The sequence below is a fragment of the Platichthys flesus genome, chromosome 20 (genome assembly GCF_949316205.1).
Source record: "Platichthys flesus chromosome 20, fPlaFle2.1, whole genome shotgun sequence".
NCBI lineage: Eukaryota > Metazoa > Chordata > Actinopteri > Pleuronectiformes > Pleuronectidae > Platichthys > Platichthys flesus.
In genome coordinates this window covers 17,402,874-17,430,778 of record NC_084964.1, presented here as the reverse complement: position 1 = coordinate 17,430,778, position 27,905 = coordinate 17,402,874, and the positions used below count along the sequence as shown (strand labels likewise).

The 27,905-nt window shown below is 43.5% G+C and overlaps 1 protein-coding gene across 1 annotated transcript; it reads right to left on the bottom strand.

Moving 5' to 3' along the window:
• LOC133931725 (protoheme IX farnesyltransferase, mitochondrial) lies at positions 1-27,905 on the bottom strand. Its single transcript, XM_062378662.1, has 7 exons — positions 27,770-27,905; positions 26,427-26,569; positions 25,934-26,321; positions 25,691-25,815; positions 6,221-6,291; positions 2,929-3,161; positions 1-1,020 (listed from the first exon to the last, which is right to left on the bottom strand). The coding sequence occupies exons 1-7, from the start codon at positions 27,798-27,800 to the stop codon at positions 599-601; spliced, it is 1,413 nt and encodes a 470-aa protein (XP_062234646.1). The 5' UTR covers positions 27,801-27,905; the 3' UTR covers positions 1-598.

Below are 27,905 nucleotides of genomic sequence, written 5' to 3'. Positions count from 1 at the left end.
TCACAATCATCACTTGTTTATTGTTAAGAGATCGATTACCCTTTGTTTTTCCCACAGGAGGCAACTGCTCCCTTGGTTCTGGTGCCGGTGAACCGTGTTGACGTGAACCAAGTATCAGGGATCAAGTGAAAGTCAAATGATGATCAACACACATGTGGTGCAAAGATATAGCTGCTTCTGAACATGATTATATTTGCCCCTTTTATCTTAAATCAAGCATAAATCTTTTGGTTTCATGTCCATCTTCTTAAATTGCATTTCGACGGTGCATCTGCTGCCTGGATCCATAGGAGCAATTTTACGCTGTACAACACAGAGGAACTGTTGGGCCCCTACACAAATAAATACAGAATATACACGGTACACACATATTGAAATGATCACAAACTGGTGCAATGATTCAGTGTGTTTTTTTTCTGTAAATCCTGTTTTGATCACAATCATTCCTGATCTGCAGTGAGCACCACTGGCTGCCATCAAACAGGTCAAATAACGAGGTCACCATCCGGCCCCCGACTCGGCAGGAGGAGGGGTCAGAGAGCGACACCGAGGGAGCAGCTCAGTTCAGTCAGAGGCGTCGGGGGGGGGGTTAAAGGAGCTAGTTCTGCAGAGCGACGGGTAGAGCCGCGGGCGCCTCCTCCGGCTCCCTGCGAGGCTTCTTACTGGTGAACGCCAGCAGCAGCAGCATGGGCAGGTGCCACAGGCTGCAGAAGAACAACTTGCGGGCGCTGCTGCGGTCGCCCTCGCGGTAGAAGCGGAAGGCCAGGTAGCTGATGAACAGGTTGATGGGCAGGGAGATGAGCGGGAAGGTCCAGGTGGTGAGGTCCAGCACGGGGGCTAAGGTGGACAGGCCCACCAGAGCCAGGCTGTGGCGCAGGGCCACCCGCTTGCACATGCCGGGGTGGGTGACGGACATCATGCGGTAGCCGCCGCGGGAGTAGTCCTCCCTCAAGTTCCAGCTGAGGGCGTTGAAGTGGGGGAACTGCCAGCTGTACAGGAAGCCACCCAGCAACAAAGCACCTGGAGGGGGGGGGATAAAAGGAGGAGGAAAGGGGAGAGGATTAATGAAGCAGAGTCTGAGGGAGTCCAGCTAATGTGCCGCTTCTTTAATTCATACTCAGCTGCCAAACATTACCCCGAGTGCTGAAATGTGTTGCAATGTCTGGATAAAAGTTCCTGTTATTAATCTCTCAATAAAATAAAAGACAGAGAACTTTAACTTTTATGTATTCAAACCACAAAAATAACCACTTTGCAGAACTTTGTTTTTATTCCCCCCCCAAAAATACTGTATTTAGCATTTTTATTTAAAGTGCTTTGGCTTTTTCTGAAAACAAGTTTTATTTCACCCAGTGGGAGACATCAACACTGTGCTCTATTTTGAAAAGGAAAAACAAGTGTTTCAAAATAATACTCTGAGAGCCAGAAATGTCACCTTCATGTATAATCTCATATTTAAAACAGCTATTTAATGAATGATTTGAAACAAACTTTAACTCATGGAAATTCTAAAACTTGATGGACGCCACCACACCTCCCCAAAAGTGGGGCCAAAGCATGTTGATCGCCCCCCGGTGGCTGGCTGCAGTATAGATCATAAACCCCACCTCCCCCATGTTAGTGGATGGCACATGGACCAAACTAAAAAGTCACGTTACATATAGTTTACTCAAAGATGGATTCTGATTGCATTTTGGGTTTAATTTGATATTTGATGATGTTAGCTTGTCCGTTATAACCATTACTGGTGGTTAGCGTTGGGTTATTGCATTAGTGAATTTTCAGTATTGTCCTTCTGGTCCTTGTCCTTGTGCACCGTATCATTCAAATTCTCTCATTCTCTTTCTCTCTCTCCTCCGCTGACTGTGGCGTTAATCATTTGATAACATGCAGCTCATTCAAAGGCTGAGCCTCGGTGCAGACTAGATTGTGGCTTTAATGAAGAAGACCAGTTGCTATGGAATTAGTGGCTCTCCTGTAAACACAGTGATGGAATGGAATAAAAGTATTTTAATTTAAAGATGAAAAGCCAGTCAACTCAATAAACATGATGTTGAATGAGGCCACTAACATACATATTAAGTTGAGCGAGTGCTCCTCTGGGAAATGGCAGCAACATGAGAGAACACATTTCATACAGTTGCCATAACAGAAAACTTGAATGTGTGTAACCAACAAGCTGAACAAGTCTCCGTCTCTGCACTTAACTGAACATTTGTCTGGCAGATGCTTTTGTGCAAAGCCACTTAAGAGTAAGTGCCGTCAAACTCTGCAGGAACAAGGACAACTAACAACACAACAGGGATCCTGGGTGTAAACAAAACTTTGTGTGTCGTGTGATATCCAGTCTGGTTTGACACGTCCCAGTGAAGAACAACAATTCAAACTGAGCAGGGAGACAGTGACGTGAGAGAACAAGGGCGGCAGCAATTATTACTGCGGTTCATTTTCTCCATTAATTGTTTAATGGTAACTTTTTTTAAGTATTTGCTTAAAAATACATGAATATACTCAATGTCCTATTATATAAGAAAAATAAGTTGTCACAATATTCTCCTTTGAGAAGCTACAACCTGTTAGACCAAAACGAAAGCAGCGACTGACTCGGGACTCGACAGGTTTGGTTTGGAGGCTCCAGCCCATGCTCTACTCATTCCATTTGAATGTTGGCAGTTTGTTCTAATCGTCCATTTGGTTTTATTGAATTTATAAATACTTTGAAAAGCCCGACTTCACTTTTTCATAGTCCTGAGTGGTGTTTTATTTCAAAGTGCTTGTTTCATCTCAAGTGCACGAGCCAGAGATGTTTAATTTACAATGATGTAAAGCAGAGAAAAGCAGCAAATCCACCCGTTTGGTTTCTTTGCTTCATAAATGACTTCAATGTGTTGACAATGCTTCAGTGGCAGCATCTATGTGTGGTCGTACCTGGACTGAGACAACCCGTGGCAGCCGTCCAGCCCATGACGGGAGGAATGGCGCCCACCACCGCTCCCACCCAGGTGTTGACGATGCTGAGCCTCTTGAGAGGAGTGTAGCAGCAGGTGTAGAGGAAGATGTTGAGGGCGCCCAGGAAGCCAGTTAACGGGTTCACCACCAGCGTGAGCAGAGCGACTCCGGGGATCCCACAGGCGAGAGCAAAGGACACGGCGTGGAGCGGACTGATGGGAGACAGAGGCAGACAGGATATGATAATCAGCTCAATCAGCACAGAAACAATCCAATATTTACAAAAGCAAGTTTATGAGATGAGAATCTGATGTTTTTTTTTCCATATATATACAGGTTACAGTACACAGAATACAGGCAGGGACAAAAGCCTCTGATTTCCAAAGGAACTACGGAATGATGAACGTCTGTGGGCTTGTGCAGGCACCAGATAGTCGAACCTGTTCACACACACAGACACACAAACACACTCAGGCCACACACTGACAGTGAGCCGCCGTGCATGGCTGGATCTCAAAACGGGAGGCTTAGAGGAAGCTCATCTGATAAGAGTTTGTCGGGGATAAAAGTAGCCCAGCGAGATGAATAGCATGTGCACACACCAGAGATCAAACCTCGCCGAAGAAAACCGCTGTGGCTCAGGCTTTTACCCCGGATGAAGATTTCCTCCTCCTCCTCCTCCCCTCATCTTTTATTGAAAGCAGGGATGGTAGGGTCTGGTTCAAATTCACCAGTAAATGCTCCATAAATTAAAGAGAGGGCAGATTAAAATCTTGACCGAACGCAGGCCTTTTTCTTCAAAAAGCAAACAGGGCTTTTATTTTGGTGGCGCGGCCCGAGCAGAGAGATTGCTGCATTAATGTGATTAGTGGTGTTATGTCTGTTTTATGTGGGCTGAGGTGGGGCCGTGCAGGCTGGCTATGGGCTGTTGACAGTCTGGCTGTGGGCTGGCTCAGCGGGGGGGGGGGGGGTTGTGTCACATGGCCTGAGGTGGGTGTACTGTCCTCTGCTTGCGGACGCAGCCGCAGTCATAACCTCAGGTGGGTAAAGTCAACACAGAACGCCAGCGATGTCGGCAGCTGTTTAGAAAACAATCAAAGACTCGGATCCAAATGTGAGACGTGAGGGATTTGAACCATTAGCTTAAAGAAACCGGATGAATCCACTTAAAACTGTTAAATAATCAAGAGGTAAAAGAGGACGAGGTGAAGAAACTACAGAGAACTAACTCTTCTGGACTTTACTAAGCCAGGCCTACATCACGCTGCCTTTAGGGACTAATGTAAAACTTATTAAGATTATAGAAACCTGAAAATACTAGACCTGATAAACAGAACTGATATCTCCCAAAATACAAATCATTTGTTTTTGACTAGTAACACAAACAGCAACATGATCCATCTAGAAAATGTTTTCCATTGCTTAGTGTTTGCAGCAATTTGTCAGGAAACTCTAGACAAAGAAACTCAAGTTCCAGACCTGAAGGTGAGTTAATGCATTTGCACTAAGAGCTGGATAATTAAATACTTATTCACAGCATGCTGCAATGTTTCATTGTTTGCTCTCCATTTTCAGCCATTAAAAACATAATTTCTCCTGGTTAAATGATTCAGACGATTGCAGTCCTAAAAATCCAACGCATTAAAGTTGTTTTTTCATTCTATCTTCGTGAAAGAAGACAAAAGGTTAATAAACACAGATAGTTCATGAGAACACAACACGTATCCCTTTATCTCCAAACTGACTCACTAACCGTTCCAGACTAAATGACCTGAGCCAACAAGGTCAACAGTCGTGACTCAGGATTTGTGTGTCACTCTGTCTGTCTTTAAAGAAAATGTATCTTCTGTGTTTCCTTCCTTTACGAATCTGAAAGCTATTTAGCATCCACCACATGTGGAAGCTTCAAACTCTGCAAAAAAACCACAACTGAGGATGGGGAAACTGTACTTCACATTTTTTACAGAAGAGCAATAAAAGGTGGGGAAACACTATTGTAGTCTCGACATAAAACCGAGAAGCTATTTCAGATGCTGCTGCAACACACTGGGCAGACAGACTCCGGCCCGGGGAGGCAGATGTAGTGGAGGAACATCGTTTGGCTCATAAAAAGCCCCGTCCTGAAAACAACATGGAAAATGTGTAAAATACGTCCGTCTGACGGATTGTTTGACAGGCCGGTCCAGCCTCCCATCTGCTCGCCGACTCTACTCTACATGTGTGAGAGAGGGAAGGAGACAGGGCGAGAGATACAGAGTCTCCGTGTGTCTCGCAGACGTACAGACGCACACCTCCTTTTGTCAGCGACACACTAAAAGCCGGGGAGAAGAGGCTGTGTTTAGACAGAGAGAGAACATCTTCAATTACCAGCTCAGCAGCAGGAGAGGCCACGTTTAAACAGCATGTCAGGGGAACAGCCCTGAACCTGGGATGAGTTAGCTGCTATGACACTGACAAAGTGCTCAGTCATAGAGTGGCTATTAGCAGACAAGGCGGGTGTTTAGCATCCTGCTGGTTGCATTTGAGATAATTAGTTGTTATTATCTTCTGATTAAAAACGAAAGAGGAGATGTGGAGCTTTTTCCTGTAAGAGAAGTAAAACAACCACATTTGGTTCATGAATCATTAAATATCCGTCTTCTGTTGATCAGCTGGAGTTTTACAAAGATTTGTATCGACATGGTGATGAAGGCAGTTCATCGAGTACCAACACAGATCTAATCTTTCATCTAAATACTGGAGGTAACAAAGCGAATGGTGCTCAAGTAACCTCAACCTCCTCCCCCCATCTCCTCCTCCTCCTCCTCCCCAGCCTGGTCACAAGCTCACATTACATCTTACAGGTGTAACACAGAGGGACATCACTTCTGCCATGTATTTCAGTTATTGGCAGCTACATCCTTGTCTTCCAGTGTCATAATGACTCAAGAACAAAAGCTGCAACATGTATGCAAAAGTAAGACGAAGACTCAGCAGATCTGAAGGAGTACACAGCAGATCAAAAATTTTGGATTGAGCCAGGCAGCAGTGACAGAAATGGTGATTTGTTATAGTATGAATTCAGTTTGCTAGTGTTGTTTGCTCGTCTGCACTGAGCTGAATTTCAAAACATGCTGAGCTCTTTCTGTGTCTCTCACACTCTCCAGTCCTTTTTCACGCTCTCTTTTTTCAGCAATAAAACAGTACAGATGGGGCTGCTACGCGAAATAGTTGACACACAACATCATGGGAAAAATGCTGTTAAATAAGCACAAGAGAGAGAACGCTGTACCTGATCTGTCCTCTGACGAGTGGGCGGTTCTTCGTGCGGTTCATGTTGGAGTCAAACGGCACCTCAAAGTACTGGAGACACACAGGAACACACAAAAGGTCAAATGCTACTCCAGACATGAGACACATTCAGACAAGAGAAGGGAGGAAACGCACTCAGTCTCTTCTCATTACCACACATCACATTATGTTTAATACAGCAGTGAAAACTCAGCACATTGTGGTTTAAAACCAGGAACCAGTAACCAAGGTACGTCTGTCCTTCCTTTTTCAGATGACTTAATCCTCCATTCATTCCCTTTAGTCTTTTAAATCACTCTTTTGAAAAAAGCAGCCATTATGACACATCACACATCTTCTCTCTGCCTCCTTGCTCTCTGTTGTTAGCACAGACTTGTTCAGTCAGCTTGGTAAGAGCTGGATAAACTGTACAGGGGCAAAGCAAAGATGGAAGACTTCCACTGATTCCGCCTCTGTGAGTTTTTCACTGCCACATGTGGAGAGTAACAACGGAAGAGGAGCCAGTCGCTCGCCCCACCACTCGGGAGAGGAAGTGGACTGGAGGTGGAAGGTGGAGGCGGCAGCAGCGGCGAGCTGTTGGGCGGGAGGTGGCGCTGGTGGCGGGGTGTTCTGGGATACAACTATGTGAAAAACTACTTATACTCCTGTTTTATGATCTGTTCTGGAGGAGTATGCTTCAAAGTGCTCCCATGAGATTGGCAATGTGTGACTTAAATGCAAACACATGGGGCGCCTATATGCAGGAACTGGCTAATCTCCCTCTCCCCTCTTTGTGTGTTGAGTGTGTGTTAGCGACCGAAAGTGTGTGCATTTGCCTGCCTGCATAAGAGCCTTCGACTAATGAAGAAAACAGATAAAGCTCTTAAGGCTTCAGAATATCAAGATCCATCTCTTCTGATATATGGTTCACATAAAATGTCTAATAAACAGATAATCCACTTTTCTCTCCTTAAAGCCCAGGCCTCAGAGTTACTGCACTTATGACACTGGACATTATTAGGAAAGCCCCTGGTGGAAGGCACTGCATTTCATATTATATAGATTTATTTTTTATTTTGAAGAGCATTAGGAGAGTGGGCTGCTCAGAGTCACCTGACTGGCTGATTCCATGTCTTTCTAAAGTCCAACCTTGACACTCCGTCCAGGTCGAATGTGTTCTTGGTCGTTGTGTTGTATTTCACCGTGGTTTGCATGAGCTGTTATTGCCCGTTCTCAGGATTTCATTTCAGGCGAGAAATGATCACATTTCAAATGACATTTAGTCAAAGAGCAATTGCCGTCCTCTTTTACATTATTTTGAGGACAAAATTAGCATAAGTAATAAAAGAAACGGAGCCTTTCATGGTGGTGCCGGCCACACATTATAAAGTAGGTAAATATATCTCATTTGGCTCCTGTTCCTGCTGAAGTTGCAGCACTAAATCTCCTCAACCAACCAAAGACATTTAAAATAGCGGTGGAATAAGCTCTTCCCATGCTCCAAAGAAAATCTCCTGCTTCCTTTTTCAATCTTGGCTTCGTGGAGTTGTCATGGAGCACTAGCTGGCGGAGTGGACTGGGCGAGGGCAGAGCGCAGCTGTGTATGCGGCTGTGGGACCCCAAGGCCCCGACTGAGGTGTTAATTCTATTTCCTGGGTCAGGAAATGCGTCAGGAGGTCAGGGGCCGCATGAGAGAGAAATGCACTCTGTGGCCAGAGCGCTGCTGAAACAGGGCGCAGGCGGGCCGAGGGCCAAGCTCGCTGCAACTCGGCTCACATAAAACGGATCCACTCGGTTTCCAAGAACATCATTCCACATGTGAGAGAAAAAGGACCTCTGCATTGTGCCCCTACAGGATTAGAAGCCACCTGCACCATGTGCCAGAACAAAGAGGAGAGAGACAAGTATCTCAAAACATAAGATCCACAACACGGCCATTGTTTGGGTGAACCTGTCGTCAGTGTGTATGGATGGTTTGATGTGAACGTCCAAGTCACTCAGTCCTTCTCACTGTGTTCCCTGCCCTGTCTGTTCAGTTTGTCACATTCTGCTCGCGTTCCTCCGTCTCAGCCTTTTAAGTCGGAGCGCCTCATCTGGTTCACATCAGCCCTTGTCATTATTTTCGCCCCATGTGTTACAGTGATGGCATTTAAATAATTGGGCCGTTTGTGTGCGTGCACGCCTGCTGCTACAGGTAGGTCCCGGGTTCAGAGTGGATCTGTTTAAAGTTGATGAGTTTCACAGGTCGTCACCTTCACTGACTTTAAGTCATTTGACTGTGAAAATTAGTTACAGAGCATTTGGTGGATGTTTGGCAATACAATCAATCTCCAGCAGGGAAACTTGACCAGTATTCAACAGTAGTTTATATATATATTGTCAATAAATACCGATAAGTGTTTGATTAAATTGTGATTAACAAACTGGATAGGGAATGATTTAATATTATTAATAAGTGACCCGATTACTATCAATAGGCAAATATATATAGTATTTACACTGTGTAATAGAAATACTATATTTCCAATAAAAAAAAATTAAACAAAGAAACAAAATTAGACAAGATGGCAAAAATGTCTCTTTACTCTCGTATTTTGAATAACAAATCCCATTAAATTGTGAATATAACTTAATAGTTTATGTCCGACAGCTGAACAACTCTACATTAATAACATAGCCTCTAATACAGCTTTGATCTAGGCTTTGATATTTTGAATATTATTGGTAAAAAGAGAGATAGGCCGGGAGCGTCAGTGGGGCTGGTTGTGGAAGAGGGATCAGACATGATTTCAACAGCCTTCATCTTCAGCATGAACAACACAATGAATGTGCACAATGTTCATGAAATAGAGGCAAACAGACTTTTGTTCCTGATATATTTGGCCGCTCGCATCACTGACACAATGACAGCCTATTGAAACTGCAGGCTGTAGTGTTTGTAGAGCCGAGTGTGGCACTTTTCAAAAGGTGGCGTGCAAACAAAGCTTTGAAAATGGATCGTGCTTCAGATCCATTAAGAAACGGCCTGGAACAATACCAATCCCAGTCCTATGGATCAGCTCTGGATATACACAGAGAGGTTGGATAGAATGAAACCGGAAGTTATGGCTGCTGCTCTCAATTAAAGACAGAAACACACACACACACACAAACCCCATAACCATAGGGGCAATTATCTGCCAGATGATGAGGGCTAAAAACAGGCAAGACCAAAGTGTGAAGCAAGGAGGTGGGAGTGTTTAGTTGCCAGATCCTCCGAGCTATCAAAGACAGAGCGTGATCCAGTGCCAACCACAAGGGCTCAATTGATAACAGGCTGCAGGGAGCCATTTCCTATTCTCCAGTTGAAGCTAAAGAGGATAACTTGGCTTGTATCCTGGTTTGATTTATAGTGATGCTTACCAATAAAATGTACCTGTAAATAAACAATCATTTAGTAGGACTTTAGGCGTACATTTTGGCAATGTGTGTAATTTAAAATCTGTGTCCTCCTTTAGTGCTTGTGCCTGACAGAGCCCTCACGATAAGCACACCTCCTATCAGCCAGGAAAAACAACAACGGGAAGTGAGGTGAAGGTCGGAGAGGAGCGATGCAGCAACTACTACACACTGTGCGTTCACTGTGTTTACTCGAGAGGCAAGAGTGTGCCTCGACACAGGCAGAGGAATACACACGGCCGAGCAGCTGGATGGCTTTGGCTCACAGGAACATCAGCTGGCCTAAACACTGCGTCTCTCTCACTCCGCCGAGGGAAACCCAGGTGCGCTGGCTGAACTGCCAAAATACGACCGAGTCATCACTTGTCGGCTCGTCAACTGTTTGCACACAGCGAGCAGAGTGGCAGACTCAGACTTCCACGGGGGTGGGTGGGGGGGGTGGTGCTCCGACGCATGCGAAGCCAAGTCTACTTGAAAAAAAGCTCGAGAGCTCTCAAAGCCCCCTTCAACTCCAACTGTGAAGAGTCTCTGATCAGCCACTTGACAAACAAGCAGGCGCAGATTTACATAGATTAAGCCGTCCTATGAAGTCAAGTCGATGGTTCAGGCAGACGTTCACAGCGTTTTGAAGTCTAATGAAAGAAAAGAAATGGAGCAAAACAGACAACGCGTGCAACCTGACTAGTCATAACACCAAAAAAAACCGCTGGTAGAGCAGATCAACGTTATTTCAAGGTGTTTGTGCGATGGAAGTTGGGCGGCTGTTTGAACTACAAAAATGCTAGTGATGTCTCTTAAGTCAAATGAGTAGTTTTGGAGTTATGTGAGCAATGCTGTGACTTTCCACCAGTTCCCTGAAAAACCTGTTTAACACATGCAAAGTACTTTTATTACAGTGTAAGAATGAACCTGAATAGATGGAAGAGATGATTAAAAACAGCAAGTAGATTAACTTCGATAAGATAAACATGGGATAATCTGCAGAGGTCATCAAAAACTGTGCTAATAATTTGTAGCTCCCCAAAAAGTGAAGCCATAGCTAACATCTGGTAGCTGGCCAGTAAAACCCAGCCTCCCCCATGTTAGCAGATTGGACATAAAGGTAAAATAAACATTTCTCAAAGATGGTTTCTGTTCTTCTTACATTGAGGAACATTAACTTTAAACGTGCGTTTGGTTTTTGTTACTTTATTCTACACAAGACTGATTTGCAATTGGGCGACCGCGCCACAATCACTACTGCACAGACTCTGAATTCTAAATGCAAACACAAGGTGGTAACATCTGTACCTGGGATGCTTAATTTACACTTAGTGGAAGGAAGGTAACACGCATTGTTCATCTTTTATAGTCAATCGTTAAAAACAGGAAGCGTGCCGCAGTAAGGGATGCGGAGTATGAACAGCTGGCAGTCGCTGTGGATTCTTGCCCTGTGTGATTCCTGTGCTGTGATGAAATGACAGGGGGATCAGCTGGTGTGATTAGACATGAAAAGCCAGGATTGTTTGCACTGCTGAATTCAAGCGGGTCGAAATCAAAGAAAACAGCACAAACTAAGATCAAAAAACCTCAGACCAGACATCTTTTCACAATTGACTCCACGCTGACTCACGCATGTGTACGTGATCATTACATTTTACTTCAGACCTTCAAAAAGAATGAAAGTAGCCAAGCTGAAACAACCACCACATCTTTGGTCTTCTAAAATTCCAGAACATCTCTATCCCGCTACTATATATTAAAGTCTCCCGTGGTTCCCTCCAGGCTGCAGTACTCCGCACGGCCAAAGAGCGGATCACGCCTCCCTTTCAGCTCGTGTGCTGAACCCACACCTCTCCTCCGTCTCTTTGTAGTGGGCTGTGTGGAGCTGCTGGCAGCGGTTCAGCTGGCACCGCCTCCCTCTTGATTAATGGCCCGAGAGTGAGACAGTGAAGCGCTAAACTGTCCTCATGTTAATCAGCCAATTAATGCCGCGCAGAGCCGCATTACCTCTGCCCTGCCGATAATCAGTCCCGTTGCCTGTGAAGATTTGGGAAAGCTCACCGCAATGCAGGAGCATGCTTCACTCTCACTGCCCGGCCCACAAACAGGGATTAAGTATGAAATGGAGAAAAACAAACCAAAAAAAAGCGAACGGTGGAGCATCACTCTTACATTTGGCTTTCTGTGTTTTTCTTCCAGCTCGGCCAATCAAAAGGAGGCTGATGGCAGCTGCTGCTTTACCTCCACAAAGAAAAGTTTCTGGTGCAAAACTTAAGATAAATGAGCGTTGTCTTTTTCTGTTCTGCACCAAAGGACCATCTTAAATCACTAATGCATGGGAGTCTGGTTGGGAATATGTGCCTTTTGTTTAAAAAGTGATGCCGCAGTTTATCACGCGTGCCTCGAGTGTCGTATCACATCACAGTTTTCATCGTTTAAGCTGCATTGTGACCGAGAAACAGTGCCTCCTAGTGTGTGGGAGGAATCAGGTTAAAAGCCAAGCTCTTGGTAGAAGGCAGAGAGGATGACTCATGGACAAGGACAACTTTCTCCTGAAGTTATCCGGAGGGGCTGTGAAGTGGGAACCAAAATGTCCGAGTAGGTTGCTCCTAACATTCTCCCGACAGAGTTTTTCCTGCCAGAATACCTCAGGAGGAAAAAGGTGCCATGCACGTAAAAGACACCAAGACTGGAGAGCTTTTGATGATAAGAACTGCTGTCAAAGTTAAAAGCTGTTAACAAAAACCAGGGGATTTATACATGATGTCCTGCCTCCTCTATGCTCTGCACAGGCAACACCCGTTGTCTGAGTGTTCCAGACATTTTCCTGCTGTTGTCAACGTGTCTGATCTGAACAATCTACGGCTGCGTTCTTCATATGTAAAGAACAATCTCCTTAGAATATTTAGACCCAATTTTTTCAAGTTCATGTCCATAAACAGCGTAAAAATGGATTTGATACAGGGTGTGTTTATTTTTATTGTTATAATTTTTTCCTTTGGGGAAATGGGTTTTAAATAATGATCCTAATTTCACAAAGTGGTTTGATATCATTTTCCAAAAACCCAGACATTGGGTCAAACTGGCTGACACGTTAATTTTCCTTCCACTGTAAACATCAACTGAGCAAACAAGACAAATTCCTTTGTTGGAGAGCTGGCCGACCATATCTCCAGTCTCGGCCTGATAAGTTAACGCTCTTACTAATGAGGGTACTTCCCTCCAGTTCCTGATCACCACGTACTGCGCAAACACGTAAGTGCTTTCTATTCAGCCTCGCATACTGTGGGAAAACCATATCAGTGAAATGTTCAACACATAGAACCAGCCTGTGTGTGTGGCCAATTGTTTTAAGAGAAATAAACAGTCCTTTCCGCCATCGGTTGGCATTTGCTAATAACTGTGAGGGTGCGACTGACATGACAAGCAGTTTGAAAGCCTCTCGTCAGTTTAGGTGCCGTTGAAAACGAGGCATGTGCATGTCGATGTGTATGTTTGAGGGAATGTGGGTGTTTAGATTCTTTGGTCCGCAGCTGTGTCTGACCACAAGGAGACTGGAATGAGTGTGTATGTATGTGTGTCAGCTTTAATACAACTCCGATAGGGCTGCTGCTGGAGATTTCTAAGAAATGTAGGCCGTGGACGTTGGAAGTGATAAGCAGCAGACGCTTATGAAGGCCCGCACTGTTCTCTCGAACATGACAGCAGCCATCAGCACCTCTGGAATATTTGTATTTGCAGCGGTGACCCAGAGCAAAATCCCCTCCTTCATCTCGGCAGGCTCCTTCAACAAGCCTTTCAAATCAAAATGAGGGCCCCAGAAGAGGACGGCAGGCCAGTGAGGTCTGGAGCTGTGTGCATCCAGTGTTTTACCCACTCACTCACAGCATTACCTTATAAAGAAATACAATTTCAATTCTGGAAGAAGGTCAACTACCTATTAATCAAATAATTCAAGCTGGTGGAGAACAACCGCTGTCTAAACAGCTTTACCCCAAGATGCTGATCATAATATGTACAGCAGAGACTAAAACAGACATTTTCAAAGTTTAAAACCAATGGCTTTCACAGGGTCATGTTTTCACCTCTTTCCACCAAACTGAAAAAAGGTGCAGTATGTTTAACAGAGGAACCCATTCAATTTTGTGTGAATCTGGATAAGAGAGTGTAACACAGTTCTATAGTACATGTTATCGGCTTTACATTGTTCTGTCAGGTTCTCCCACTCAAACATGTTCTGTAAACCGGACGTCTGATAACAGATGCAGCTCAAAGTGGAACAGGGCAGAGCTGTTTAGTTCAGGAACAGGGTAAAAAAATATAAAAAATAAGGAAAGCCGTCAAGCTTTCTTCCTATAATCTAATTCAAGAAATATTTTATGTCGATTTGGATTATATTTCCCATCTAAAAGATTGAAAAACATCCTAAAGAGATCCAACGTCACCTTCTTCTTGACCCAAATACAAAAAGACCAAGGGCACAGCGTTAATGTCGAGGGTCCTCTCTGATCTAACCTCAAGAAGAAAAAGAGGGTGAGATGATCTTCATTCAAACACCAACCCTATTCAACCAGTTGAATTTCGTATTATAAACTATAGAGTTGTGGTTTCCAGCCTGTAAACTCTGTTTAAAACATCTCATGTTGTGCTAACCCTCTCTTTTTAGTGTCATACTTGACGGGACACAGAATAAGTCTGAACAGTGTTTATATGGAGGCAGAACACTTGCTGACAAACCCAACACAAGGGAGCAGATGGTAAACAGTGGCAAAAAAGCAGCAGGGTAAATAATTTATCCACGAGGTTCAATCTCGTTTGCCGGAGCAAATGGGAGGAGACTGTAAGAAGAGGGTAACAAAGTTCCTGTCAGAGTCAGTCGTCCTCCGCCGCCGCCAGACCTTCGCCCCCGAGATCCATCCTTTTCCTCTGCCATATTCTCAGTATCCTCTCTCCTCACTCGCTATCCTCTCAAGTGGAAAAGCAACCAGTTAGCTCTTCGACGGGTTCCAGGAGTGAGCTGTCAACCATCTGTCCCCGCGAATGTAACATAAATTCTTTCTGTCAGGATGTGGCAAGTCACAGCTTCCAGTGTATCCGAACCTATCACAGTTCCTCCGTGATAGGTTCGCGAGGATTGGCACAAATAAAAAGAGCAACACTGCTTTGCATGAGATTATTGACAAAACACTCAAGCACAATGCTTACGTCTATCATCTAAATATATATGATGTGTCATTTTACAGGTTTATTTGTTATATAACAAAAAAATGGAGTGACACATTGAGAGAACAGCTCAACTGTATCACTGTATGTGCTTCAAGAGAGTATTATGTTTGCTTTACAGTATACTACATAAAAGCCTTGCACCTTAAACAAAGAGCCATTTGAACGTGGTTTAGTGCCATTAAAACTGTGGGATAGTGAAATTGGAGCCATTTCTTTTCCTCACCATCCCGTCTCTCCATAGGCAATTACTACAACAGAAGCACGGACAGAACTGCAAAAGCATGAGGACCCCCCACTCAACAGTGCGACAAGCACAGCTCAGACGGCAGAGATGTTTAATCCCCGAGATCTGGGTAAGTCAGACCAGTGGAACTCAACCTTTGAGTCGCTTCCCACCACTATAATCAGGCTTGTTTTGCCAAAGTCTTTGTAGCACCAGCTCATGTGGACATAGTTTTTGAATGATTGATTCCTATTCTAAAATATGTGACCTTATTATAAACATTAAGTGTTATTTTTCTCCACAACAATTTGGCGACCTCCAAACATTATCTACCGACCCCTGTGGGAGTCGGGAGCCCCAGGTTGAGAAAAAGTCACAAACCCACCAGTGTAACCACTGCACCCAGCTGTTTATCATTTTCAAATTGATCAAAGTTGTGTGGGTGTAAAATGAATGGGTCCACAGCCGTGGTTACTTCCTGCTACTTGAACGAGGGACTGCACAGTGACATTATTGTGTTCAGGGTGAAAACACACATGTGGGGCTTCGAGGTCTTTGTTGTGCGAGCGTGGCTGTTGTGTAGGAGGCAGATAACACCACAAGGAGTGAGTTGTGAGTCTTGCTGAATTGGGTCTAAAGCATCACACAAGGTCTCCTTTATATCACAGCCCAAAAATGTTTATGAGATGGAAAAATAAAATGCAGTTTACCTTCACCCAGTAATTTCGAGAATGTAAAAATAAAACAACGACACATGACTTAATGACAGAAGCCCCTTCAAAGCAGTGTCAAGTTATACAGCCTCACTTAAAGGGGATACGTCAGTTTTGTTTACGGGCTGACAATGCTGAGATGTTTCTGCTGGCCCCGGGCTTACAGGAGCCATGGTAATAACAGAAAACAGTTATTAAGACATCCAAGCATAAACACAGAAAGACAACAAAGTGAGGCTTTGCAATCCCTAAGAGATCCAGAAGCATTACCTTGTGTAAAGACGAGACACAAATAGGTACAGTTTAAGTCTGAAAATCTTTTAAACTAGCGGCAGTTTCTCCAGTTAAACCCGTGACAGGCGTGATCAGAACCAATCCAGCAGAATGATTTTCTCAGCCACAAGAAAGGAATGAGTGGTGGAGAAGAACAGGTGGAATCGACATGTGGACAGAGGACAAGTAATACTATACTCAACAAGTGAGACAAAGGCAGACTTACTTAAGTAGCGGCATCACTATAGATGTTGTAAGACACTAGAAAGCTTTATGTGATGTTAAAGAATCAGATCAGTTAGCAAGAGTCAATGCACAAAAGGAGGTAAATCAAAACCTTACAAAAATACTACAAAATCACCTCTAAGAGTATTAAAAAAATTCCCAAAGGTGTCTCCTAGCACAAACAAATAAGTTTTAAAATGTTATAACTGTCACGACAATAGAGCATTTAATGAGATGGTTATGAGCTTTTTCAACTGCTTGACATAAGCTGTGTTATAGCATTATGAAGGTCTTGATTGGCAGTTAAGTTTAAGGACCTATTGTCTGTTTGATAACTAGTGGAAAAGAAAACAAGATCCTTTCTTAAAGTTTTAAGATATAAGAGAGAAGCACAGAAAATGACTCAAACTACAGGAGGAGTTGGAGTCTACATATAACGCTCTGACTGTTCAACAGTGTGGCAGAAGGATTTCTGGGGATAAGTTTCAATGGACATAAACCACAATGAATACTTTATTTACGGTCTAGCAGGGTTTAGAAACCCATACTCCTGTAGAAAGACATTTGTTATGGCAAATAGACAACAAAACTGTAAAATTGTCCTCATGTGTCAATTTGCCTAAAGAAACGTGACCAGCTGACCACTTGAAATGCTAATCTGGTTTAATTAATCCAGCCACAAGCGAGATTTAAGATAATAAGTCCCTCATTCAGCAAATGAGCGGATGAAAAGCTTAATGAATAACCCTTGATCCTGCTAATCAGTTGAAAGTTTAAAACTCATGTATATCATAGAACTTTCCTCTAAACCCCAATGAGACAAACTTCATTTCAGGCCAAACAAGTAAATCAAGATGTTGTACCTATATTTTGAGAATATGATATACACCCAAAGCTCTGGAAAAGTCGTGGGCCTCGTTGGTAACCATTTTGCTTTCAGGCTATGATGCTCTTGCCCCCAAAGCTTCTCGGTTTGAATAAAATTAGCATGCAGTGTTGGCTCACAGGCATAAACAGGGCTGCTTTTGTTAATTATCCACGGATCTCAGTATTACAAAGAGTGTTCCTTACTTGCCTTTGGCCAAGTTACCTTCAGATAGAGGGTAGAACTTGCTTGAGTTCCATTAGAGAGAAAAAAAACTGTACAAGTTACACATATACATAAATGTGAGTTCTTAAAAACGTAGATACCCCTAAACAGATGTACTTTCCTGAAATGAAATTGAAGTATTTCTCTAAATCATCCCTGCATTAACATTCATTTCTCCACTTGTTCATTATTTAGCTTCTGTAAAACAAGCCCACATGTACAATTATCTCTTTACAGAGGCAGGCCCACCAAAAAACGTATAAAACAAGGTAACTATGATGTTTCAGCTCCACACATGACAGAGGTCTAGTTTTTTGTTGAAATTTGTTGTTCACCTCTCTGTCGCTGACTTTAATGTAATACAGTGCCACGAATCAAAACACAATGTGTGTTCATCTGACTATCGTTAGCCTCACAATAGACGTTCTGCGTTACTGCCCAGTCATTGCGTTTTTCTGTCATAATACTTTAACTTTCTTATTTTGTATAATGGGTCATTTTGAGCTGCTCAACTAAACAAAAAAACATTCGAGGCTGAGGCTTGGCAAAACACAGCGATATTACATCCACTGTATAGGCATGCAAACCTCTGGCACCACTCTGCTAATTTCAAACAGTGCAAAGGGCTGATGACTAACAGAGAGGGCCACTTCCAAGACGAGTAGGTCTTCAGCCACGCCGTCCGCAATCCACTTCAGCGTGACATTAGTCCCTGAGAGACGGTTTGTCCTCTAGACTGAGTGTCTCTGTTCACTGATACCTTCACGGTGAATCCTGGAGGGGCTGACGTGCTTCTTTTTAACTGGAAATGAACACTGAGAAGAAACTGGGAAAAAACTGTCTATGTTGGTGTTGTGGGTGTCTCAGATTCAGAGAAACACAGTCCTACCCTGTTGGCCATGTCTCTTACTTTTCACCTGCTGAAAACTCCAGCAACAACTAAAATGGCACCAAGTTGAGTTCATATATCGATCAATTTCTAACATCCCTTTTAAATTACACACCAAATACACCACGTTTGCTCCATTTTTTCCACCAAGTTTTGTGGGAAATCAACTAAATAGTTTTGTGTGATCATGGTGAAAAAATAACCAGGTAATCAGGTTTATGTAATAGCACTAACTCAGCTTGCATGAGTCTTTGCCCAATGCAGAGTGAGGTGTAGAAAGGTTCACTGGTGCCAGACAGAGAGGTGGGTGGTTTCAGCCTTCTGACTCAAGCTTCAACGGTGTCTGCATCTCGCCCTGTAGGTCACTGAAGCCCATAATCACAGTGTTTTGTGAAAAACTAAAGGCTAATCAGGGAGGTGTTGAGGAGGGGCCCCACCTGCCCATCAGTCAGTCATGTTCCTTCCCTCGGGTGAAGGCATCTCCATTGCGGTGAGGAGTGGTTGCCCAAACAAGCCATGACATTGAAAGCTTAGAGAGACACTTTGCGTGTGAGCAGAAGTCCATCTCTCCTGAGTGTGATCTTAACACAAAGATGAAGACGTGTTGTGGACACTGTGTTGTGTTACTCTGCTTTTGAAGTGAGGACACCCTGTACTTGTAAAGGCTTTAGTTTGGGATCAAAAGGAATATGTAGTTTAAGGGGAAATGTAATGTACATATTGTATTTTGAGCCAATACAAAAGATTTAGTGGTAACCATTAAAGATACCGCAAAATGTCAACGATTCTTGATGTCAATAGCATATATTTCTTTAATAGAGTAACCTGTCTTATATATGGAGTTTTAAAGACAAAGCTGTGGCTCATTGTATTATATATTTGACATTGCTTGATAAAACATATTGATGAATTCTGTGACCAATTATTAAAAGCAGATACTGAGAAAGAACTTTTTTTGCTGTGTTTTACCAGTATTTCTCTAAATGTACTTGACTAAGTACTTGAAGTTAATATTGTTCGTGACATACGATAATGAATAAAGGAGCCACTCAAGTTCAACACTGATGCAAGTCTTCTAAAAAGGCTGTATATTAAACACACATATACACACACACACACACACAAATTCATTATTATTAACATCCCAGTATTTAAGCCTGCCTGGCAACAGTGCTTGCCCTCGCTTCCCCACAGGCGTTATCTCTGGGGGGGTTCAATAGTTGGATTTACCCTTCATGACTTTATCAGAGGAAAGCATCTGTCTCCCATCTGAGGCTGCGAGAGACCTAGTTGTACAGTTTGAAACGGATTGGCACCCCCGTGGTTGACAGAGACAAAAGGCTTTAAAGAAATTAACTATTAAACAGGGCTGTCTGGTTAAATATTCATTTTAATCCTGCACCAAAGGAGAGATACCCATCGTGTCCTTTTCGTGCCATCTCGATGGGCAATTAAAAAAGGAATTTCCATCCCTTCATCTGCGCTCGCTACAGACAATCAAAACAAAAGTGAGACAACTATCAGTGTCAAAGATCAGCTCTGCCCTTTTTTGTTTTAACTAAGCTGCTGGAAAACAAGATCCCGAGAGCAGCATCTGCACAACGGGAGGGATCCCAGTCGAGTAAAATGGACCATCAGGCTTAGTTTCTAATATGTATGACCTTCAACTCAAAAAATTACCAACATGTCGTCCTTTGAAAAATCTAGCTGCCTGACAGTATCTTTGAAGCTTTCCACACAGGAAAAACAAATAGAGTACCCCCTCATTGGGGCCATTTTGAAAGACACCCACTGCAGTTCATCAAAAGGGATTCAATGATGGGGGGGTAATTTTCAATAAAAATAAACTGCACATAATAGACGGCAATGTCATCACGCAGGAGGTATTCTACGGTGCTCATTTGAACCCGTATCTTCTGTCGCTGCTTCTCAGCAGGCAGCAGATACAAATCCACTGGAAGGATTTCACCCTCTTTGAAGAGTGCACTGGTAAGAGGGGCTTCGGTGGCTGTGAGGTCCTGTTACAACTAATGATTCTCTCCAGAGGTACCATGCCCTGCGAGGTACCCCAAAGTACAACATGAGGAGCCCAATTCTGCAAAATTGCTTAGGCAGCCTTGACTGTGAAGGACCATCGAGTCTGCCGCCAACCCAGCACGAGAAGGACAACTACCGAAACAGAAATACAGACGTCATCGGCAAAGAGCAACATAATCACGGACGACCATCTTAGAACTAAGAGGAGTACACCAGATGTACACTGAAGAAAAGTACATGAATTAGAAACATTTAAAAATATCCACAGCAGAAAGAATCTCATAAAGAAATTAGTCCACACAAAGCTCACTGTATGTCTGGCTACCCGTGTTGTGACGTTAAAACCTTTACATAGAAACTACATGCTATCCTGTTGATTGTGGGTTTAATCATCATTTGGAGCTTTATATTACTGCGTGAACTCTTTGACTCAACATAAGTTTGTGAATTTGTCTGATTACTTTTTTTAGTTTCCAACGATAGTAGATTAAAGCACAGAGTCAGTTAATACACTTTCATTTCCAATTAGACGTGCCGCAGTCCAGAGCTAAAACAAGAAAATATGTCGCAGCCCTAATACTTTCTGACTGCAGTAATACAAACACAGTTATTCAACCAAGTGTGACTTTCACTTAGACCGGCCCATAAATTAGCATCACTAAAGTTAAAAAACACACAGATTTATGGAGAAAACTAGATACGCCTTAAGGGATAATTTAATATGTATAACAACATGAGGGAATTTCCAGTCTCGATTTAGATCCAAGTTCACATGGCAGCGAACCAATCTGACCTCCAAACACTTGGGTAAATATGATTAACAAGATGACTGCCACTGCAAACAACATAAAGACAGAGATCAGAGATAAAGACATCAGCTGCGAGAACAAGCCTGCATTGTACGAGCATGTGATTCAGACAGTAGACTGTGACGTCAGTGCAGTAAGAGTTGAAAGTATGTTCTTCAGCTAAGAGCAGAGAGTTTGAATACTACACTGTGTTGTCAGATTCAAAAAAAGAATAGTCAACTGCTACGAATTTGAATTGATCCTATTATTCTGCGGATCATCTGTACACAAGTTAAGAAACAATATGTCACAACTGGTTAATGACCTCCCGTCAAGAGGTTTATGATTGACCCTGGTTACCAGGAGATCTGGGATTTTAAAGAATCCTTTTAAACCAAAGTGTTTCTGCTTTTAAAAGGTTTAAAAGAAGAATATCAAACAAGTTATCGTCGTGTTCTGATAACACACGATTGGTCTGCATAACCTGTACCCATGTTTAGTCATGTACCTGTGCACTGGATGATCATGACCAGGATGAACTCAGAAGGAAACATGCAGGAGGGTAAATAATGCATGCCTGCACAGGACAGGAGAGAAGGGTGTAGCTCGGAGTGGAAGGGCAGGATGGGCTGGGGGCTTGTGGGGGCTCGCATCTGCGTGCCAGCCTCGAGACAGCTCACCACAGGAGATACTCAGACACAAAAGCTCGCTGTCACCGTCACGAGAATACAAATGACACGAGGCAGCCGCAAAAACAAAACAGCCCAAGAGTTCATCAGAACCAACACGCGAGCAGACATGGTGTGCCTTACACTACCAGCTGCTGTCAAAATAGCCGAGCGGTGCTTATTTGAGCGTAAAAGGCCACATCGGGTCTAGTTTGCACCGCAGGGGACCTCAGACTTCCCCGGGGTCTTTAAGGCTTCAGCCTTAAACTCTCATCTGACCCAATTATCCAATTAGTCGAAGTAGTGGCCAAACTGGAAGGTGATGACGGCTGGAACACCTGCAGAGGTTGTGCCTGGTGTGGGGCCCAGGGGGCATTGAGACCTGCACTTTTTTCATCTAATGCTACCTAGTTCAACTCTGTCCTGCAAGAACAGAGGGGACTCTGTTTTGAAACCTAGGGTATGGCCTTGACCAGGTTGAGCTATTTCCAGGTTCTCTACAGAGTAATACGTTTTACGCTTGAACACCTCTACACAGGCTTTTAAGGCTGGATGAGCAGCAGGATGGAGGCAGAAAAACAAACAACGAAGAAGCTCAAATGCTGTTGCCTTTCGATGCATGAGAGTCACTTGGACTGGGAGATGAAATAATCACATCCCTCAGCTGTTAGACTTGATTATCTTCTGGAGACAGCAAGACGGAGATGACAGCGTTATGGTTTTGGACTGTGGCGTGAAACTGGAGACGTTGACTTGCCATTGTTACGTGACTCCAAGTGCTTACATCTTTCCGACAGTTTCCTAAGTAGAGTAACATTTTGAAAAGAAACCACAAAGTTTCTGTTTGCCCTACGGGCGCTTCCCGATGGGACAAAGAGCAGCTTTGGCTTTTGACAGCTCCACTGATGGCCTGGCTGCCACTTTCAAGAGCCAAAGTATTTTTCACCCCCTCAAGACATTTTCCTCAAGGTAATTTGACAGTTGTGCGGTCTCCTGCTCGCACACTCCCTTTTAGATGCCGGGAATTATGGATTTGGGGAGGAGCGGCACAGTCCATAGGCAGTGATCTTCGTTTGTCAAGGATCTGTTAGATGTTTCATATAAAAAGACATCTAGCTTTGATCAAAACCAGCCACACTAATGCACCAGTTCTTTAAGATGAAAGGGAAGGGAAAACCCTGGGATCAGATCTGAAGGTCGGATGTTTTCCTTCACCATTCGACTTTTTTTACAGGATTATGAAAAACAAATGGATGAACAAAGTGTTAAGATCACACACACGCAGGTGAGGGTGTGTCTCTGACAGGAAAACCTGACAGACAATCCTGAATGTGTTAGTACTGCCACAGAGGCAGTGCAACAGGCAATTACTGGTCACACATGACAGCCCACGTCCTTCTGTGTGTGTAATTACACCAAGGAAAATGACATTCTTCTCCAAAACAAAGCAACACGAACAACTTCTCTAACATTGTATGTTTACAGACATATACTTTCCATACCAGACAAGCAGAGGCAGACAGGACAATACCAACAATACACAAGTTTACTTTGTTAATGGTGATGATCGTTTGACCTCTTTAATGAAAGAATGGAGCCCTCGCATGTCTTTGTCTTATAACTCACTTCAAAGTCAGCCTTGCTTGAAGACATGTGGCTAATTTGCCTGAAACAATACTCCCATCTCAAACTCTTGTCAATTACAGCCACGATGACACACAGCACGTACCCATAGAGACAGAGGGAACGAGGAAGCAGAATAGATCTGACTTATGTGAACGCTCGGGCTCGCATACCAGCTACTAGCCACAAAAAAGGAGTTCTTGGTCTCAGACGGCGTAAACGCTGATGACTTTCAGCCAAGGAGACACAAGGCCATTTGTGAAAACAAAGAGAAATGTTGAAGTGATATTCCATCAGGATCTCTTTTCTGTTCACTTAACATTTATCTGCAGAAACCATGTGAAGCATTCCCGAAAATACCATAAATCCTACCAAAGCAAACTTTAGCCACATGTATAATAAACTTTGAATCTTCATCTTTTCACTCACCCTCAAACTTGTCATTTTGCTTCTTTGATATCATCTGAGGGGTTTCATGACTCCACCCTACTTTTGTATAACTGTTATAAAGTGAAAATATAAAATTAAATATATTATCTTTGATTTGAACCAGCTTCATTTGTTATATTTTTTGCAAATTTCCATTGTGATTATGCATTATTTGTCTTAGAAAATGCTTTTCTTGAAATGCGGGGCCTCGTTACAAAAAGCCTGGAAAAGATTATCTTTTTCGAAGTGACAGAAGTCCTTGAATACACATTTTTCCTGCAGGTTTTCACACTTGTCTAATTGGGACAACATCTGCAGTGACCTTTGCCCACCTTTACTGTAGGTGTGTAACCACACCTGGATGGAGGAAACCAAGACAGAGGCACTGGCAGCCACATCACACTGTTTCTATGAAATATGAAGTTATGTCATACCCTAAGCTCGGGCTGAGTTAGCGGACAAAATGAAGAGTGACAGGCCTGATGTGAGGGTGAGCCCACAGATTAGGGAACACCCAGGGTTCGAACAGGGGCTGCCGCCTCTTACATCACTCAGCGCTCTGAACGCCTTGGAGCCTGAGTCGGGGCGACTCTCCTCAGCACGAGGAGAAGGGGACATTTTTCAAATACCTGAAGAATATTTACACACCTGCTCAGTGTGCAGCAGAGGAATCGGGGCAGAGCTCTGTTTAACGCCACAGACCAGTCCACACAATTTTAACTTGAGCACTGATTGACACTATTCAGGCCTGACAACAATAACAACATTGTGTAAACATTTGCACATGCGTATCCATAGAGACAACCCCCTGAGGTGAAGCACAGGGGGGGTGGGGGGGTTTGACTGCACCTACGTATATATGCAAGTTCAGATCCAGAATGATCGCTGTTTGAACAAACTATGCGTGGGCTGGTGAGGCACTTCAATGTTGTAAAACAAAAACACACAAAGTGCAGAACATGCCCGTTGATGGTAGGCTTGGGCAGCGGGTGGAGGGGCTGCCCCCGAGGCCAGGAACCTGCAGTATAATCATGATCGCTGCCAAATTACAGGCCAAAGACACAACTTAGAAGAGTTCAATCCACGGCTGAGGGAGAGGTCACCTATTATACTAATATTCTTAAGTCACAGAGCAAATTCCAGCGCACAATGTCAACACTAGACGGCAGAGGGAGGCCCTACTTATTCCAGGTATTTTAAGTGTGTAGTTGCTCGAGCTACCCTTTGTCTTTAGCTTCAAAAAAGGCTTTCAGCAGGGAAATAATAACAGTGTTACAGTTACTCAATGCATTTTTGAGCTGTGCAGCAAAATAGGAATGTTGAGTGGTTAAAAAATTGATGTGTTCTGGGACTCTTGGCCCTTTCTAGTGGGTGGGTGTGTCTGTCAACAAGAACGTTCATATTTGTAAAGCACGTCAACAAAAATCTGTTACACTGACATCGCGCCAGCTCTGTGACTAGTCGTTGTTACGCTCCTTCCAAAAGGAAATTGTTTTTTAATAATAAACAGATTTAAGGCCAGAAATATTTCAAGTGTTTACTGCAATTCTTGAAACAATTACACAGGCCGGGTGTTTAATATTTCTTGCCTTATGGCGTCTTTGTAGTTTGAGTCAATCAGCTGTTGTTAATCATACATTTATACAAAGTTGACAGTTTATTACATACACAGGGTTTATTATAATCCTGCTTCAATTACCATCTATGTGAAGCCTATTATGTTCCATCGTTGGTGACCTTGTGTTCGAGAGGTGCTGATATAAACACCATGATCGAATAGTGAGGGTTTTAATGACATTCATGACTGTGGTGAGCAACAAGCTAAAGGCCAAACACATACTAAGCCCTTGTTCTGAGGATAACTGACCTGGTTGATGGAGTTGGCAGTGCAAGAGGCCAAGCCCGTTCCCAGACAGGCCACGAAGAAGATGAATGGGTCAAACGGCACCGGAGCCATCGCATAGCCAGCTGCTGCAGTCGTAACCACCAAGCCTGGAACCATCAAGCAAGAATATTATAAAGGGAACGTAAAAGTATTAAAAATAGTAAAGAGCACCTTAAATTGCATGCTCTGTATGTAGAAGATTAATATAAGTGGCCTGTACAATACCTGTGAGTCTGATTTTGGCCAGTTTGGCATAGATATCCGGTAAGTCAGCCACATCCACCTTCACCTGCTTCCACTGTCTGTCCAGACGAGCCTCCCTCGCCTCCTCCGTCTCCACCTGGATATGTGGAGTCTCATCTGAAATCCCAGCTGTGCCGGACACTGAATCTTTCTGCGCAGCCACATCTGCTGCAGCTGGGTTTGCTTCAGGCTGCGTCTGACTGGTGGCATCCTCTACCTGTGGCACAGGGCCTGACACCACAGGAGCAATGGTTGGTATTCTCTCCACCTGCCTCTCAATGCTGTCATCGCTCTCATCCACAATGGTCAGGACCGGTGCCTGCTTCGGGATGGCACGTTGAAGAAGCTCAGTGTTGTTCTTTGCTACATACTGAAAGGAAAACAGGGGATAAATAACTGTTGTATTAACAACAAGCAACAGGTTATCTTTTCCTAAAATCTAAAAGCATTGAAATATTAAGACCAATTACGCTACCTGGCGTTTAAGGAAGCTGAGCTGCTGATAGGTCAACCACTTGGATGGATCTCTCCTGTGCAGCTGGATAAGGCCCCGGGCCGTCTGATCACATCGAGGGAGATGTTGAGCTAATTTCTGTTTCACACTAGCACCGATCAAACCTACAGGACACACAAGACAGGAAGAGTTGTTATCTGGGTCAATACTTTCATTTCAGTTCAATAAAAACATTAAATTGTGCTTGAAACAAAATAGAAACCAATGAAAACACTGATTCTTATGATGGTCCTGGCCCTTTCCAGATTAAAATTGTTATGACATGAAGGAAGCTTTTGAAACAGGCCCACTTTCTGTTCTCTTAAAATGACAGTATACATATAAAATGGGTTGATTCTCCTCTTGCACTGAATATTAGTGTCTTTATCTTTCCCCTTACACTAACACAAAGCTAACTCCTTGCATGTGAATACCTACTTGGCAATAAACTTCATTTTGATGATGATAACATGATAATAAAACATCTACACTGTTCCTATATCCTCTCTTTGGTTTTGTTGTGGTATAACAACATGGGGTTCCTGACTGTAATAAGCCTCAGTGAAGACACAGTGCAGATGTATGTCATGTTTTTATGGGGAGGGGGGTTGTGTGTTTTGTTTCTTTTCTGGTTTTGTGCTATGCTTTGATTGTTGTCTTGTTGACAACTGAGTTAAGTGGCTATAAAGTTCACAAATTACTTGACTATCAAACTTAACACACACCCATTGTAGTTTTCTATAGAACATTGATCTCAAAAAAGTGTTATACCACTAATTTTAATGAATATAATCTTCCTTGAGGTTATAATGTTCAACTTCTGATGACACTGTTAAGAGAAAGAGTTGATTTCACATTAACGGCCATCTCACTCAGTGCATTTTTCTACATCATGCTCGTATGATTACACATAAATCATGTACAGTAGTGAGGATACAATGATATGTCCCAGCAGGTCAATGCAGAGGAGGAAAACAACACCTTAGCATAGCGACAGCATCAATAACAACCTGGAATACTTTACTACATTAGTCTGAAGCTACTGTTCCTGCTGGTAGAAAACACAACGTGATTATAACACAGCTTCCAGGCTTGACGAAGTGAAACCCGGTGAGTAAACGAGTTGTTTCAGTATCTGCAGATGTGGCTGACTTCTGTTTAAGGTCACTGCCTCTTGCCAAACATCCCCGCCGGTTAGCCACATGCTAACCTAGCCTGCTAGCTTCCGCCTTTAGCTTTAGAGGCTGTTTCTTGCGAGCGAACATTTAAAACTTCTCGAAAAAGCAACGATGCGCCGGAGGAAGAAGCAGAAAACCCGCGGGTACCTGACAGCCGGCTACACGGCGTTTTATACATGTTCTCCGATCATTCAGCCGGCTCCCGTCCGGTCCCCTTCACATGCAGCGAGCCGCCATTTTGACCTCGTTGGGTAAGGGAGAAGCACTTCCGGGTTGTGAGCTG

Bases quoted from the DNA above. Each gene is read 5' to 3' on its own strand.
- LOC133931725 (XM_062378662.1), bottom strand. From the start codon at position 27,800: ATGTATAAAACGCCGTGTAGCCGGCTGTCAG. The intron at 26,570-27,769 runs GTACCCGCGGGT...TGTGTCCTGTAG, and splicing joins GCCGTGTAGCCGGCTGTCAG to GTTTGATCGGTGCTAGTGTG. The intron at 6,292-25,690 runs GTCAGTTATCCT...GTGTGTCTCCAG, and splicing joins CTGCCAACTCCATCAACCAG to TACTTTGAGGTGCCGTTTGA.